At 32.2% G+C, this 16008-nt stretch overlaps 2 protein-coding genes across 2 annotated transcripts; one reads left to right on the forward strand and one right to left on the reverse strand.

The window, feature by feature from the left end:
• Positions 1–2133: 2133 nt before the first annotated feature.
• Positions 2134–6608, forward strand: LOC114386002 (clavaminate synthase-like protein At3g21360). Its single transcript, XM_028346023.1, has 3 exons — positions 2134–2543; positions 3947–4200; positions 6066–6608. Exons 1-3 carry the CDS (start codon positions 2178–2180, stop codon positions 6409–6411), a joined length of 966 nt encoding a protein of 321 aa, XP_028201824.1. The 5' UTR covers positions 2134–2177; the 3' UTR covers positions 6412–6608.
• A 2286-nt stretch (positions 6609–8894) lies between these two features.
• Positions 8895–15208, reverse strand: LOC114386012 (protein decapping 5-like). Its single transcript, XM_028346029.1, has 8 exons — positions 14804–15208; positions 12531–12631; positions 12121–12192; positions 11032–12042; positions 10291–10362; positions 9726–9920; positions 9505–9615; positions 8895–9433 (listed from the first exon to the last, which is right to left on the reverse strand). The coding sequence occupies exons 1-8, from the start codon at positions 14949–14951 to the stop codon at positions 9281–9283; spliced, it is 1863 nt and encodes a 620-aa protein (XP_028201830.1). The 5' UTR covers positions 14952–15208; the 3' UTR covers positions 8895–9280.
• Positions 15209–16008: the final 800 nt, after the last annotated feature.

Consider the following 16008-nt stretch of genomic DNA (forward strand, 5'->3'; position numbering starts at 1 on the left):
ACTAATTAGACGGTAGCATTGCATATTTTATAGAGTTCAAAAGTTTAGCAGTCAAATATAGGTATACTATTTTTAATTATTATATCTGACCTCATTATAATTTGTGAGAGACTTCTTCCCCTACGATGATAATGATTAATATAACTTAACGTTAAAAATAGGTCAGGTTATTTGACATAAGTATTTGGCTTGGCTTACATTAAGCTAGGCCTTTTAAAAATAAAACAGATAAAGTTTTTATAATGGTACAGGACAAATTTCAGGTCATTTAATATTTTTTAACCCTAATTAATGGGCATATTAATTTGTTGGGTATTATTATCATATTAATATTTTTACTATATTAACATTCTATATTTTTTTAAAAAATATTAAGTATGTTGACATAAATAAAAATCTAGTTCATAAACTTATTATAGGATGAATTTATTCCCTATTTAAAGGCTTTATTAAAAAATGGACTTTTAAACAATTTATCATGAATGTATATTAAACCTAGGCCTTAAAAATAAGTTATTATAGATAAGTTAGATTAGATTCTTATAAAGTCTAACCTACTTAATTTCCCAACTTTCCATGCCATGCCTTAATTAGTAGTAGTTAAAAAAAAAGTGTATAATTTGTCTTACTTAAAAAATCTCATTGGCCTATTAATCGATTATTTTATTTAAGGATACGTGATATATATTTATATAAAATAATTTAATATAAACTAGACCTATTTAATATGTTAGTTAATATATTCATTAAGGAGCGTTTCCAGGTGGTAGTCCCTCCTCAGGAAATATAAGGTTTTCATGAGACTAATCTTAAGCCGCCATCCACGCACCTTCCTTATTGTAGGGGAGAAATGATGGGATTGATTTTATCTTCTATCTATGTGAAAGGAAATGAGGACAGGCTTGAAGTGGGACTGAGACTAGATCCCCAAGCTCAAGGAACTAGTATTTTGGAATCTGAATATAAAAGAAATTCAAATAAGTTTCTGATATTTTTTAGGATTTCATTTAAGTTTTTAAAATTAACTCATTTTAGTTTCTAAACTTATGCTATTATTACCACTTAAGTTTCTCGACTAGGGATCAAAATGAAAAAATGAGTTAATTTTAGGACTTAAATGAACTCCTAAAACTTATTTAAATTTTTCTTAGTCTCAAAAACTATAATAACAGCCAAATACAAATTCAAGGAAACAATGAGATACAAATTTAGAGAATAAATTAACTATTTGCTCATTTTTTAAATATATTAGGTCTATTTAAGTAAAGTTTTTTTCAACTTGATTTATTTTCACTCTTATTTCCAACCTCATTTTTTTAGGTTAAAATTGTAATAACCCATTTGGTTTTGTCAGATCGGATATAAGATTTTAATATTTCATATATATCTGATATGCTCCAGTTATATATATATATATATAAAATCCTAAATTTTCACTAAATCCAACCCAATCAGTCAACACCCAAGTAAATAAAAGGCTGCTTTGTCATAGGCCTGCTTGGTGGGAAGATACCTTCTTGTTGTAGAACAACAAACTTCATTTTATAATGCATCTCACTAACCTTGGAGCTTCCAAAATCCAACGAATAGCTGTTGATAACAATTTTTCTAGATTAAGTTAAAAAAAGTTCTACCAATCAAATTACAAGATTACGTGACTTCTACAAGTTACAACCACAATTTGAGTATCTTAAGCAATGATCAGAGATAAATACTAAGAACTTTGCGTGTTGTGTTTGGGGATTATAATTGATCATATCACTTTTTTTGGCTCTACCACAATTTTGTCACTACCATTCAAACAGTTTATAAATTCGTTGTGCCATTAGCAGTTTAGCAGGCTGTTTTGGCATAGTAGTATAACATTGGAACAAGATAACTTTAATCCCCCCCCCCCCCCACCCTGAAATGTCATCAAAGAAAATGTTAATCAAGTAATGATGGTTTTACAATTTGCATTAAGTTAAAAAATTGATCAGCTCAAATTCCTTGCATAACAGATGAACAGCTAGATAAGGACAACAAGAATCCCTATAGACCAATGACAAAGCCAGCCTCTTGTCATTTTAGTATAGCAATTGTCAACACCAACCAACCACTACTATATTATATAGCCTATTGAAGGTAAAAAAACCACACAAGTTAAACTATCTAACATACAAACATTTGATATTAAGATGGAGTTTTCTTGCAAGGACTTCAAGGTGGGAAAATGTGAGGGAGAAAAAGTAGTAGATGGTGAAACCATGCCCTTGGTGCTACAACCTCCAGTGCCTAACAAGAGTGACTTGGAATCCTTGCTATTGGCTCTGAAGAACAACAAAGAATGGTTTGAGCAAATGATCATCAAGAACAGTGCTGTTCTGCTTAGAGGCTTTGATGTCAAGAATGCTGAGGACTTCAATGAGATTGTAGAAACCTTTGAGTGGGAAGACATTCGTTATGTTGGACCAGCACCTCGCACACATATTCACAAAAGGGTGTGGACTGCCAATGAAGGACCCCTCTCAGAGTTCATCTACTATCACCATGAAATGGTTTTGGTAAGTCCAAACTGTATATACATGATTCACATTAGCACCATGATATATGTCCATACACTTTACTAATATCTTCATATTCCAAGGATCACATAATCATTTCAAATAAGTATTTTCAAACAGTTTTTTTGTTTTTCTTTCATGTAATCTTGGTAATTAAGTCTCATTTCAGTTAGTTACTTGGAAATTCTAATTAAAAAACTATGAGGTCCTGTTTGACAACAAAGAAGGATAAAACCAACAGATTTTTTATTTATCAATATGCATTACAGAGAACCTTTCAGGGAATGAATTCCATGAGTTAATCTGATTATCAATATCTGTTTGATCACAATCTGTTTGACCAAATAGAAACAAAGGTAGCATAGGCATAAAATATGTGTATAATTAATTTCACTAATAGACAATGTTTGACAATATTCTTTGTATATGCTTTCTATTTCATGATATTAAAATAGTTTGATTATGTCATATCCTTTGAACGTTTGCACACACTAATTGGAGCAGAAAGTGATGATTTGATTTCACACTGATTATTTAATATAAATGTTTGAACTGGTATTGTATCCTGCAACAACATTTGTCAATATATATTTTTTTCAATTCAGCTTCTTACACGATCTAGCAACTTGCATATATTTCCTAATCAATCAAAACTATAATTTAAATGAAAAAGGTTACTAGTAAAATTTGGTTGATTATTTGCATTTCATATGGAGCTTAACTTGATGCCGTTCTTGGAATTATATGGGCTAGAGGAAAATAATTGATAAGGACTCTCTTATATATAAATATTAAAAAAATCTATATAAATGGTATAAAAAATACTATACATAATTTCATTGAAAATGATATATTTTATTACATTAAGTTAATAACATAATTTTAACCAAACTTAAAAAGGGTTATCCCATTTTTGCTTAATTTTCTCTCTTATATTATCTTCTATCACTCACTCCTCTCCCAAAATGAAAAAAAAAATAAGAATAAAATTCGCCAAAAATTAAAAAAATTGAAGATAAAAAATATAATTAAACCAAAGAAAAAATTACACACACAAAAGGTCATCCCATATATATATATATATATATATATATATATATATATATTATACACTAGATATTGATATATAAGAGAGTAAGAGGATTATATATATTGCTCTAATTATCTGTCACATTTTAATTTGGCTAAAAAGTACATGAAACGAGAAAAAAATTCAATCTATTTATAAAAAATAGAATAAAATAATCAATGTACAATTATATACTTTAAAAAAAAATTGGGCCCCTTCTAACCGTGGTAACCATGACCTTGGGCCATTACACCTCTAAACAATGCCAGGGCTACCCTTGCTTAACAACTTTTTTCCTTGTGCATTTTTTAAACATGGGTGATTTAATTACCAGATCAAGGAATATCCCAAGAAAGTGATACTCTTTTGTGAGATACCTCCCCCTGAAGGTGGAGAGACCCCTTTTGTTCCAAGCTTCAAAGTGACAGAAAAGATGATGGAGGAGTTCCCAGAAGAGGTGAAGGAAATTGAAGAGAAAGGGTTGAAGTATACATTTACAGCTCCTAGTGCTAATAATGTCTCCTCCATGAGAGGTAGAGGGTGGGAAGATACCTTTGGGACCTCAGATCGCAAAGAAGCCGAGAAAAGGTATTTGTTTCTTTCAAATGCATATACACAACACCCACTAATTTTGTTGATGCATGTTGTTTGAGGGCTACAAAATGTGTAGGAATGTTTTTTGTTTTTTCCTCTTAACAATCTAGTTCATAAAGGAAAAAGGGTCTGACTCATTTAGAGCTTAATTAAGAGATAAATAAAATTTGATTAAGAATTATTTATCAAAGATGAAACTTAGATAATATTGGAATGATTTAACCTAAATTTTAACATTAATTATTTGTGTTCAATCATTTATTGAAATATTAATAACACACTCTAAAAAAAAATATTACATGATTAAAAATCATCTCGTATCTATAATTCTGGTTAATTTGTACATGTGAAGTGTAAGAATTTTTTTATTTATAAATAGAAGTTAATAAGATTAAATTATGTGTTAAATGGAGATCGTCCGAGTCATGATAGTTTTGGATTGTGTGATAATTTTTTTACTTAAAGACACTTTTTTTGTTGTTAACTGAAAAATAAAAGTCCCAAGAGTCACTACACAAAGAGTGGAACCTACTAACTAGGGAACATACACTTTATTTGGTCTTTATTTTTTTAAGGAAAAAAGTATTTTTTTTTTCTTTCTTATAAAGAATGTGTTCAAAACATGTTAGAGAAAGAGTATTTATTATTTCTCATTCCTCTATTCATTTCAGGTCTCCAAATTTATAGTTTAAGAAATGAAGTTAGTATTTTCTAATATAAATTGGTATGCTTACGAGTTTTAAATTGGCTTTACTTCTTCTATTATTTTCATATAATTATAGTAGCAGCATGAATTTAATTGAATCAATAATAATCTCTTCTATGAAGAATTAGAATAATTACCTCGAATGAGAGATTTTTTAGAAACTATTCTTTAAAGAGAATATTTGTAGGATTTATTTTAAAATGAAAGTGTTTTTAAGAAATATTATCACTTTCATTGACATGTCTTATAATTTTAATTTCAAATTAAGTTTAACAACTAGCTCAAAAAAACTATTTCTTGGCTATCTTAAACCACTCTTTTATCTTTAATTAGTTGCATATTTGATATTCTTAACCATATATTTTTTTCAATCTATAATTTTCACATTTATTTCCTAATTAAATTTTAATATTCTTTTAAAAGATATTATCAAATAGTTAAAGTAATCTTGTATGAAAATATAAATTATTTATTATAAATCAAAAATATAATTTATATATTTAAATATTTATTATAATTTTAATTATACAAAAATATACACATATTTGCATTGCACAAACTAAAATACTAATAAATCTAATAAGTGAACTATATATTTGCTCTTCTATTAGAACTTCTTAGAGCAATATAACAAATATTGGAAAACACCCTATTTTGTCATATAAAAGCAACTGGGAAAGAGCGGCCCTACAAATTTTTGGCTGTGTGGAATAACTAGTGGCATCTACTTAAGAAATTTTTTTTGGAGTGAAAAATTAATTAGATTACTTCAAATTTTATAAAAAAAAACTAAAGTAATATGTTAATATGAGAAAATGTAAGGAATAATATGCAATTGAAGATTCGAATTATCATTGATTTTTAAATATAAAATAAATTGTGTTAGAAAGAAAATATATATATTCTGTGTGTTTAAAGTCTTCAATGAAAATTCGTTTAATTCGTTTTTAAGAGGAATAACTTCGTACTAATACTATGATTAAAAAAATATAAGGAATAATATAAAATTATTTTTAATGAGTTGTTCTATATATGAAGTTGTCCTAAGTCCTAACAGCTAGCTATACATAGAGAATTTAGTGAAAATCTCTATGCCATCATGTGTGGCTTGGTTTATTGAACCTTACATGTTTTGATTGAAAAATTGTTGCAGGGCAAAAGCTCTAGGAATGGACGTGGAGTGGCTTCCAAATGGTGGGATCAAGACAATACTTGGACCACGATGTTTAACCAAGGTATTTGAAGGAAGGAAAGGAAGAAAAATGTGGTTCAACACAGTAGTAGGGATGCATGGAAAAGAGATTAGCTCGGCCATAATGGCAGATGGAACAGAGATTCCAGAACATGTAGTGAAAAGGTGTGAAGAGATCATTGAAGAAGAGAGCATACAGTTCAAGTGGGAGAAAGGGGATGTTGTCTTCTTTGATAACTATGCTTTGCTTCATGGCAGAAGGCCTTCACTTCCTCCAAGGAAAGTCCTTGTTGCTACATGCAAGTGAGTGATTTGAGATGATACTATTCAAATTATATATACTAAGAGAGAAAGGGTATTGAGGATATATCTATAAAAGCTATTTCTGAATAAGTGTGTCATTTCACCATTATATGACAAGGAAAAGGCAATGTATTGTCACTTTTATAGATTGCATCATTTATGGAATAAAATTGTTCTATGTCCGCTGAACCTACTTATATATGAAGGACCCATCATTTTGAAACTAAATTATATGTGAAAATTAAAAAGTGATAACAAAATTGTACGAAAACTTGCTTCTAAATAAATTATACATTTAGCGCTGCTACTATGGCAGCAGCGAGAATTTTGTGTAAGAAAAAAAAATTCTAAAGTAATTGTTATTTTAGGTTTTTAATATAATATTAATTTTTTTCCATTTATATCTCTTATAGTATTAATGATAAATAATAACATTTCTAAATGAGCTAATGATTATATAAGCCTGATTTTGGTTTGTATAAATTAGGATGATAATTATTTTGGAAAGTAATTAATAATAATAATGCCAGCCATAATAATAGTAAAAATTATTGTTACCAGTCTTTCAAAAAATAAACAAAAAGATATCTTTACGACCAGAATCGTTTTTTTCTTTGGCAATTTTACGACTAGAATCTAAAACTATTTTTTATTTTAAAATTAGTTAAAGATAATTTAAAATTAAATTAAAAATCAATTCACCTTTATTTCAAACACGTTTTATTTTAAAATTTGCTTTTGAAAACTAAATTAAAAATCTTACGACCATTCCAAATGGATTATAAATACAAGGCATCAAACCCAATAACGTACATAAAGTTAATAGTAACAATTATTTGTGATGCACTAGTTTTATGTTTAAATCTTTTTTCGTACCTGCAATTTTAGCCATTTTTTTATTTTTATCCTTGTAATTATTTCTTTTCCGTTTTAGTCTTTGTAAGTTATCTTTATTTTTTTTCATCTTTAAAAGTGTTTTAGATCAAAAAAATTACTATTCAAAATACTTTTTACCTGTTTAAGTGCTTTAAGAAAAGAAAAAATAAAACAAATACATTTTGTAAGTATAAAAACAAAAAAAATTACAAAGATAAAAACGAATAAAACACTAAATTACAGAGATAAAAAAGAAAAAAATATATACTACAGTGTAACAAAGTTTATATAGACATTCAATCACAACCGATTATTTATGATAAATTTGTTAATTTTAAAAATAATTATTTTAAAATAATTAAAATGATAATTTAAGATTGAATAATTGTTCATAAGAATCTAAAAAAAATATCTAAGCGCTGGTTTTGTTGTCCGCTTGTCTTGTTATTATAGAAAAAGTTAGGATGAGCATGGAGCAAGTTGAGGCAAATTAGTCTTTGTCCCGACCCAATTTCCGGGGCATCTATTTGAACCTAAATCCAACCCAACAGAGATCTAAAATATGTGAGATGAAACCATGTCAACGACAAGTTTTAACACCATCATTGTTATTATTATTATATCAACATCATGTATGGAGAATTGTAGAATAAAAGTGCAAACTTAAAACTATGGTATATTTTATAAGGAATTTGTTCACGTACACTTGTTCATTTTAGTTAGAATATGTTAATAAATTATAATAAAAAAATATTTTAAAATACACTTACAATGTAATTTATTTACGTACTTCAGCTAAAAAAAATATGTATATTAACAAATGTTTGGAACTTGGAAGTTTTGTTAAGATACACTTATTTTTTTAGTTGAAGTGGTATACATTAACAAATCCCATTTTATAATATATTCATTATAAATATAACATCATGTTTAACAAAATATTATCTATTAAATAAAAATATAATTAACTCAAAGATGTTCTAAACAATACACTGAATCTAATTTTAAAACTTGTACTAAACTAAATCAACCTTGGATCAGGCCAGACTCATGGGCCGGACCGGGTCCTGCTTACCCCTAAAAAAGAGTTTTACCAAAAGTTTGTTGCAACTACAAGCATAGTAATAATGAATTTATCTCATTGATTTTTCTTTTTTTTTAATTCACAATTTTTATCTATTTATTTTAAAATTGAGGCATTTAATTCTCTTATTTTTAAAAATCCACAATTTCGATCCTCTTATTTCAAAATACAAATATTTAATCCTCATTTTAGAAAATCCACAATTATAATTCTCATACTTTAAAACATCCACAATATTTGTTAAATCTTTAATTTTGTTTACATTTTATTTCTTTTATTTCTAGCTTTGTAATTAATTAAATTATATCTTGATGGTATCTTAATATATTAAGTTTAAGGTTCAATTGGACCAAAAAAAAATATAGATAAAATTGAGAATTTTCTAAAATATGAACACTACATGTCTTTATTTTGAAATAGGATGACTAAAATCACAGATTTTATAAAATAAAATGACCAAATGTCTCAATTTTAAAATGAAGGGACCAAAATTATAGATTGAAAAAAATAGAAAGACCAAAATTACATTTAAACCTAAAAATAAATATATAATTGGAGGAATATCAATCATTTCCCACCCCAGCACAAATGAATAACAGAAATGAATGAGCAACTAGTAGCTAACATGCATAAAAAAAATCCGGCAATAAATTAGTCTAAACTTCTGCCTGGTGATATATGCTGATATAAAATGGTGTACAAACATCTTTACACCAAACCAAGTGACTTTGGTAGAGGAGTAACAAGAGGGTAGCATAACAGGAAAAAAGTGTCCTACTTATTCTGCGAAGCAAAACATATAACAGGCAACACAACAATGAAGCATTATCTCTAACATAGTTACGATGCTTTTAGGGGAGGCTACCTAGGCTCTTGTTCTCCACCATGTCCATGACTAAACATTAACTGCCACCTACAAAGTGCGACTGGGCATGCCACGTCCCCTCCCTCGTCCATTATAGCCGTACCCTCCTCCTCTTCCATAATAACCACCTCGGGTACGTCCACCACGGCCAGGGCCACGGCCCCCACGACCACCACGGTGCCTCACAAAATCACCAAACGTCTGTACCACAAATCAGCAAAAGAATTGAACATTGTCCCCCAAATATGAGATCTACGAAAGATAGGAATTACCTCAGTATCAATCTTGATTTGTTCAGAGTATCTGGTCCTTCCATTCTGTGAAGTATTACCATGCACGTTGGATGAGAGCGAATCAAAGAAGTCATCCTTGTTGTAAATAGGCTGCAAAAACCATGAAAACCAGAGTCATAAACACGACAGAAAGACCAAAAACAAAAACACATTTAGGGAAAAACTGAATGCATATCAAGCTGCAGACTAGATAACATTACCTTAACCTCAAAGTTTGATACATCGTCATTGTCTTCATCTTGGTAATCTTCATCAAAGGCATTTTCTTCCCCATCTTTTTCTTTTGAATGAGACTTACTTTTACCAAGATGACCCCATACTTCATCCTTTTTGAACTTCTCATTCATTGCTGTGAAATCAAAATCCTCAGTGAATTTTGTGACTGGGTGCAAACCCTGCAAAAGCATTAATTGAATTTTTCATGAACTCAACTGAATGTTACAATCATAATCCCATCAATAGAAGGAAAAACATAAAAGTATATTTACATATATATTTATAATAAGTGTCTTAATGGTCCACCCAACAATTATTAGAAAGGCAAAAATTAAAGCATATTTACAGATATATTTATAATAAGTGAAAAGTGAATTATGAAACAAAACAACCCCCTGCTCATCCAAAAGTCCAAACCACCAACCCCCTCTCCAAAAAAGAAAAGATTTAAAACTCCAAATTATCCAATACGTTTTCAAATTCTATTGGTAACTCAGTATAAGCCACACTAAAAATGCCTACATAACTGAACAGTAAACTGAACATTACCCCAGTTCCCCTTCCTCTTCCACGTCCTCTATAATTATAGCCATGATGAATTTGGATAGGAGCTACACCGGGCTTAAAAAATGGAAACAAACGTCAGAAATCCTTCTCAATCAAAAGAATAAATGGTAAACAAGTTAATATAATAAAACATCCATACTTATGGTCTTCGGTATTATTAACCACTTAGTGCTAATTTTTTTTTATATCATAAAAGCACCAAGCAAACAAATTAAGAAAGGCTTATCAATCATCACAATTCATGTATGGAAGTTGCCAATTAAAATCATGCACAAGCCAGACCAAATCCTACTTTAATTCTCTACAAAAAAAAAAAAAACAGAGAAGCTGATCAGAAGGGAAGAGTTTGTAGACTATCTAAATTACATCAAACTTGTTATCAAGATAAAAACATCGAAATAAATCTCGTTACTTCATGATCAATTTTACAAAATTAATTCATTCAAAATCAAATTTTTAAAACAGTAAACACTCATCAAAACCAACTTAAATCTAACCAAAATCAATTTTGCAAAATCAAAGATCATCTAAAATCAAGTTTACAAACGCTCGTCCAAACACACTAAATATCTCTAGATAATGAGATTAATCCATTTAATTTATGAGAATCTGATCTCCAACATGTTACCATATTGTATAAAAACATACAATTACAAGCAAAACCATTTCAATTGTGCGTGTGTCTGCATGCAACAAACTGATAGATCAAGAGAAGAAGAATACTCTGTAACTGGGCCGTGAAGTTACTGGCAATGGCAGTATTGGTGGTTGAGTTTCAGCAGAAAATGGCACAGATGGCTCAGGAGATGATGTTGACGATACCTGAACCACTTCAACATCCTTATGAGGTGCTTGTGAAGGCTGAGCTGAAGAAACTATACTTGGTCCAGGCTGCAATAATTGACCTGGGGTTAGGAGAGAAGGTGCTGATGTTTCTGTATGGATAGAAGTTGATGATCCCACAACTGCAGGAGAAAACTGGGATACAGTTTGATAGGGCAAGCTTGAACCTGAAATTGCATGCGGTTTGCTGGAGATGGGTGGCACTATAGCATTTATATCTGGACCAGAAATGGTCAGTGATGGCAAGTTAGCAGCTAACATAGCTGCTGAAGTTGAAACATTGGGTGCCTTATTTGTTACTGATACTGGCAAATTTTCAGAAGCAAGTGTTGCAGAAGGTACGGGAGATAAAGCAGAAGATGCAGGAGATAGAGCAGACGGTGCAGGAGGCAAAGCTGATGGAGCAGGAGGTAAAGCAGAAGGTGCTGGAGGCAAATTAGATGGAGGCAAGGAAGCAGATGGTATACTAGGGGTACCAGCACTCACAGGCAGCAAAGATGATGGTAATTCAGGCAAATTAGAAGATACAGTAGGTAAAGGAGGGGTAAAATTGGGATACTGCATTGGGTGCTGCATCGATGAAGGCATTGATAAACCAGGTGGCGGCTGAAGCAAAGATTGTTGTTGTAATTGAGGAAGCCCGTTTGGGGCACCATAATACCCTTGCCAATACATTGGTGGCATAGCAAGCCTACCACCATTTGCATTAGGAGCAGGTGGAGAAGCTCCCCACGATCCTATGTTCCCTCCAGGTTGATACAAAGGCAAGGGCCCCAGAAAATTTGACCCAGGAAGTCCAAGCTGTGTGGTATGAGAGCTAGGATCAGTCAAAGACCCACTTACAGCAGAAGGCAAACTTGTAGATGTGGTCACCGGGTAAGGATAGTGAGACTGCATATGCAATTCCATATAATTAGGATGTGGTTAATTTAACTGATTCATAATTCAGATAAATATTTTCTCATCCACCTGAATAATAGCTGGGTCATTGTTGACTTGTGGAGTAGGCTGGACAGGTGGAGAAGATTTAACCTGTAAATCCTGCAGAAAAAATTAAGACAGATGTCTCAGCTGATCTGATTCTTGTATAATATGGACATAAATCATAAAACATTTACACACAGTAACATCTAAACAAGATTTTATTGAGCTATTAAATTAACTCGTAAAACATACAAGAAAATCTGAATCATCCTCCTAATGTTCCATCTCCCAGTATTTGTATTCAAAGATTCTAGAACCAAGTTGTACCAAAAAAGTTTCTTTACAAAATGTCACACAAGTGGCATGCTATTGTTTCTAATGTACACTCAACCAAATCAGGTACAAATACATTAACTATTTAGAAAAAGCACTTGTATATATTCAATGCGTGATACCTTGATGTCAGTCCCACGGAAAAGTATATACTCATAAACCTTGTCACCTGGAGGGATTTGTGGGCCATCCTTTTTCCTTCCTTCTGTTCCAAAAGATCGCACTACAACAAAAAAAACAAAAGCATCACTCCACAAATCCAACCCATGATAGTAAACATGTTTAGGTGGTAAAATCAAGGCAACAATATCCACATTGTTGCATGAAACTCTTGCACATATGAAAGCTAACGATCAACAATCTTGATCATTTGAACTGTAACCAAACAGCACAACATTTATTACTAACATACACCAAAATGTCATTTAGAAGGAATACCTTGGCATATAAATTTAATTTTCTTAAAACACACCCAAAGTGTAACTTGTTAGTGTACTCCTTCTAGAAAATAAGTTGTGTACATTAAGGTGTGTGGGTGTGCATATATTGCTCAACTATAAAAAATGATAGTTATCAATCTTGGATAGTGGCGTGGCGACTGACTCCAATACCACTATGCAGGATAGCGGATAGCAGGAGGACCACTATTCTGAAATTTTTTGTTCCTATTAATTCATTTTATTATATGTTATTTGTTATTTAGTTTTTTATTACTATGTTTAGTTTATTATATTATATGTTATGCTTTAAATATAAAAGAGAGAGAGTCTAAACTGGATTCAAATAGAGGCCCAAAAAACCAAAACAAAAAAAAGGAGAAAAATCACTTGGGCACATTGGCCCAATTCCCCTAACCCTTTGTTTACCATAATCCTAAGAACCCAGCAGCTATGTGCTGCCGCCACCTTATTAGAGATTCAATTGTAAATGGAAGAGAGCAAAATGCAGACAGGTTTTCAGAGAAAGAGACAGCAGAGATCACAGATGCAGAAGGGGACACCAGGTCAGAAGGGGCTGTAGTGGCAGTGCAGCATCATGGGAGCTGCACTATTATGCCATGATTCCTGCTATTCCAGCAAGAAAAGCATCCGTGACAGTCACAACACTGAGCGCTTTCTATAACAAAATGAAAGGGCAGAACAATCTCTGAGGGAGACCAGGGAACAGTGAGAGAGTGAACTGAATAGAAAAAGTAGAACATAGCATCGGATATAGTGCAGAGAACAGAGCAAGGCAAGAAACACCAGGAAGGTGCCAAAAAACATCAGAAATTGCCAGAGATGTCACCAAAAAAGTAGTGGGTCATGTTTCAAAAATTGCGAGACACTAGGGTTACCATTTCAAAATAGGGTTTTGATTTCAAACCTTGAATAAGGGAAGTGAAATCACGCAAATGTCTCCCAAAATAAACCTTACACGACACTGTATTGTGGGGGTAAACAAAGGTTCCAACCACTAATCAACGTTGCACCCACTAATGCTGCAAACGGCTGCGATTCATGATGCTCCAGGCATGACAGCGAACTACAACAGCAATCTACATGGAGTGAACTATGCGACACACTACATGGAGCGAACTGCGAAGCGACACACTACAACTGTTCTAGAGTGTGTTACACGCGACAGCGGTTCTAGAGCGCATGATTGCCAATCCTGGAATACAGATATGTATGCCAATTATTATTCTCTCACTAACATTAATATCCCAAACATAGTAGGAAAAATCATGAATTTCCATTCTTTATTCAATGTGGCCTTAGTGTTTGGAAGCTTTTCCATTAATCTATCACCACTGGAGTATTTGAATTTTGCTTCTTTTAGTGTTGCACATGATTCTCACAGCCTATCGCCTTAGGGACTTTCTAAGCTTTCAGGTTTGTTATTTGCTCCTTGCATTTATTGATCATGAAGCTTTCCACTAATCCGGAATGAGACAACTGTACAGTTCACAAAAGCAAGCAGCGAATAGCAAACTAAAAAAATTACAAGAATCAAACGCATGTCATTGTCCAAGTGAGAATCACATTCCAACATTGAAAAGAGCAAAATTCAGATACTCCCAACAGATACAGATTAAAACCACATAGCATACTTAGAGATATCAGTAAAACATGCAACCCAGACGCTGTAGGGAGAGAAAAAAAACATCAAGTCCCCAAAAACTATCACAAGTTCACAAAATTCCTTCCCTATGGCAGGAATTCACATCCCTGAGACAAACCCAATCTTCAGTATTAAATAATAAAAACAACAACATCAATAACAAAGATCAAATTTCGTCAGTGAATTCAGAGATCTGAAACCAAAGCAACCAAATTAAACTGAAAAAGAACAAAACCCAGAAAGGATTAAGGGAAATTCATGGAAAAAATACAAGTGGGTAGCAGAAGAATACCGTTTCTGAGGCCAATACTGGACTCTTCGGTGTTGATGTTGTAGAGTATGCCTTCGTATCTGATCTCACTCTTAGAGGTCAAGCTTATCAAGCTCCCAATGTACGAATCGGCCGCGGAACTCGATCGAGAAGCGCTCTCAGACGCCATAATCGCAAGTGAACCAGAATAGGGTTTGGGTTTTGGGGCCTCTTGTTTGAAGCCTCTAATCTAATCGGTTTCGAGTTTCTTTCAACTGGAGTGACGGGATGTAAATGAGAGATTATTATGTACTATTAGGGTATGAGTTTCATTCTTTGATCGTACCTTTTAAAATAAATTCCCAAGGCCACTAAATCTATTCGGTTTCAGGTTTCAGGTTTCAGGTTTCAATTGGAGTGATGGGATGTGAATCCGATGTTGTATTAGGGTTTGGATTTCATTCTTTGATCTTATTAATATTAAAGTTAAAATATGTTTTTCGATCTTTTATCTTTTTTTTTTTTGTCCTCACAAAATAATTACATTGTATTACTTGTTAGCTCACAATTAAGTTTGGACGAATTCGAACTTATTTGTATGATTATTGTGTAAGTTAATCTATCAGTCAATTACACGTTGACACATTTTAAAACCTACCCCTCTCTTTAATCAATGACACCAAGTCACCAACCCTCTCTATATTTGTTCTTCCTTTCTTCGCCAACACTTTTCCCTAAATCACTACACCTCATGCCTTCGTTGTCCTTTCTCTATTGTCGTGATTACCCATCGCAATAGAGCATGACTATTGGAGAGTCACACCACGAGAGGGTGTGGGGATTATCTCAATGAGCCTCCTTACTCGAAGCATTCTTTCTTGGTCATAGCAGGGTCCTACTGCACACGGTACTGAACATCAGTGAACGGCTAACCAAGTCCAAGATCCAATCCCGACTCCAACAACATAGGTATATATCAATAGGTAAGGACCTCATCCCCCCCCCCCCCTTCGTGGTGTGAAAATCGTCATTCGATCGTCGCCTTGCAAGTATTGATAACTTTCTAGCATGACGCCCCCACACGACTCTTTTCAACTTGCAATTCAATTGTTAAGTCAAAATACATTTGTGTCTTAAAGATGAATCATGACTCCTAAATATTTTGATTTACATGCAAATAAATACAAATGATAAAAGTTGTATTTGATGTGTTATTGCATTATGATTTGTATTTCAGCGTTTGATGT

The sequence above is a fragment of the Glycine soja genome, chromosome 2 (genome assembly GCF_004193775.1).
Source record: "Glycine soja cultivar W05 chromosome 2, ASM419377v2, whole genome shotgun sequence".
NCBI lineage: Eukaryota > Viridiplantae > Streptophyta > Magnoliopsida > Fabales > Fabaceae > Glycine > Glycine soja.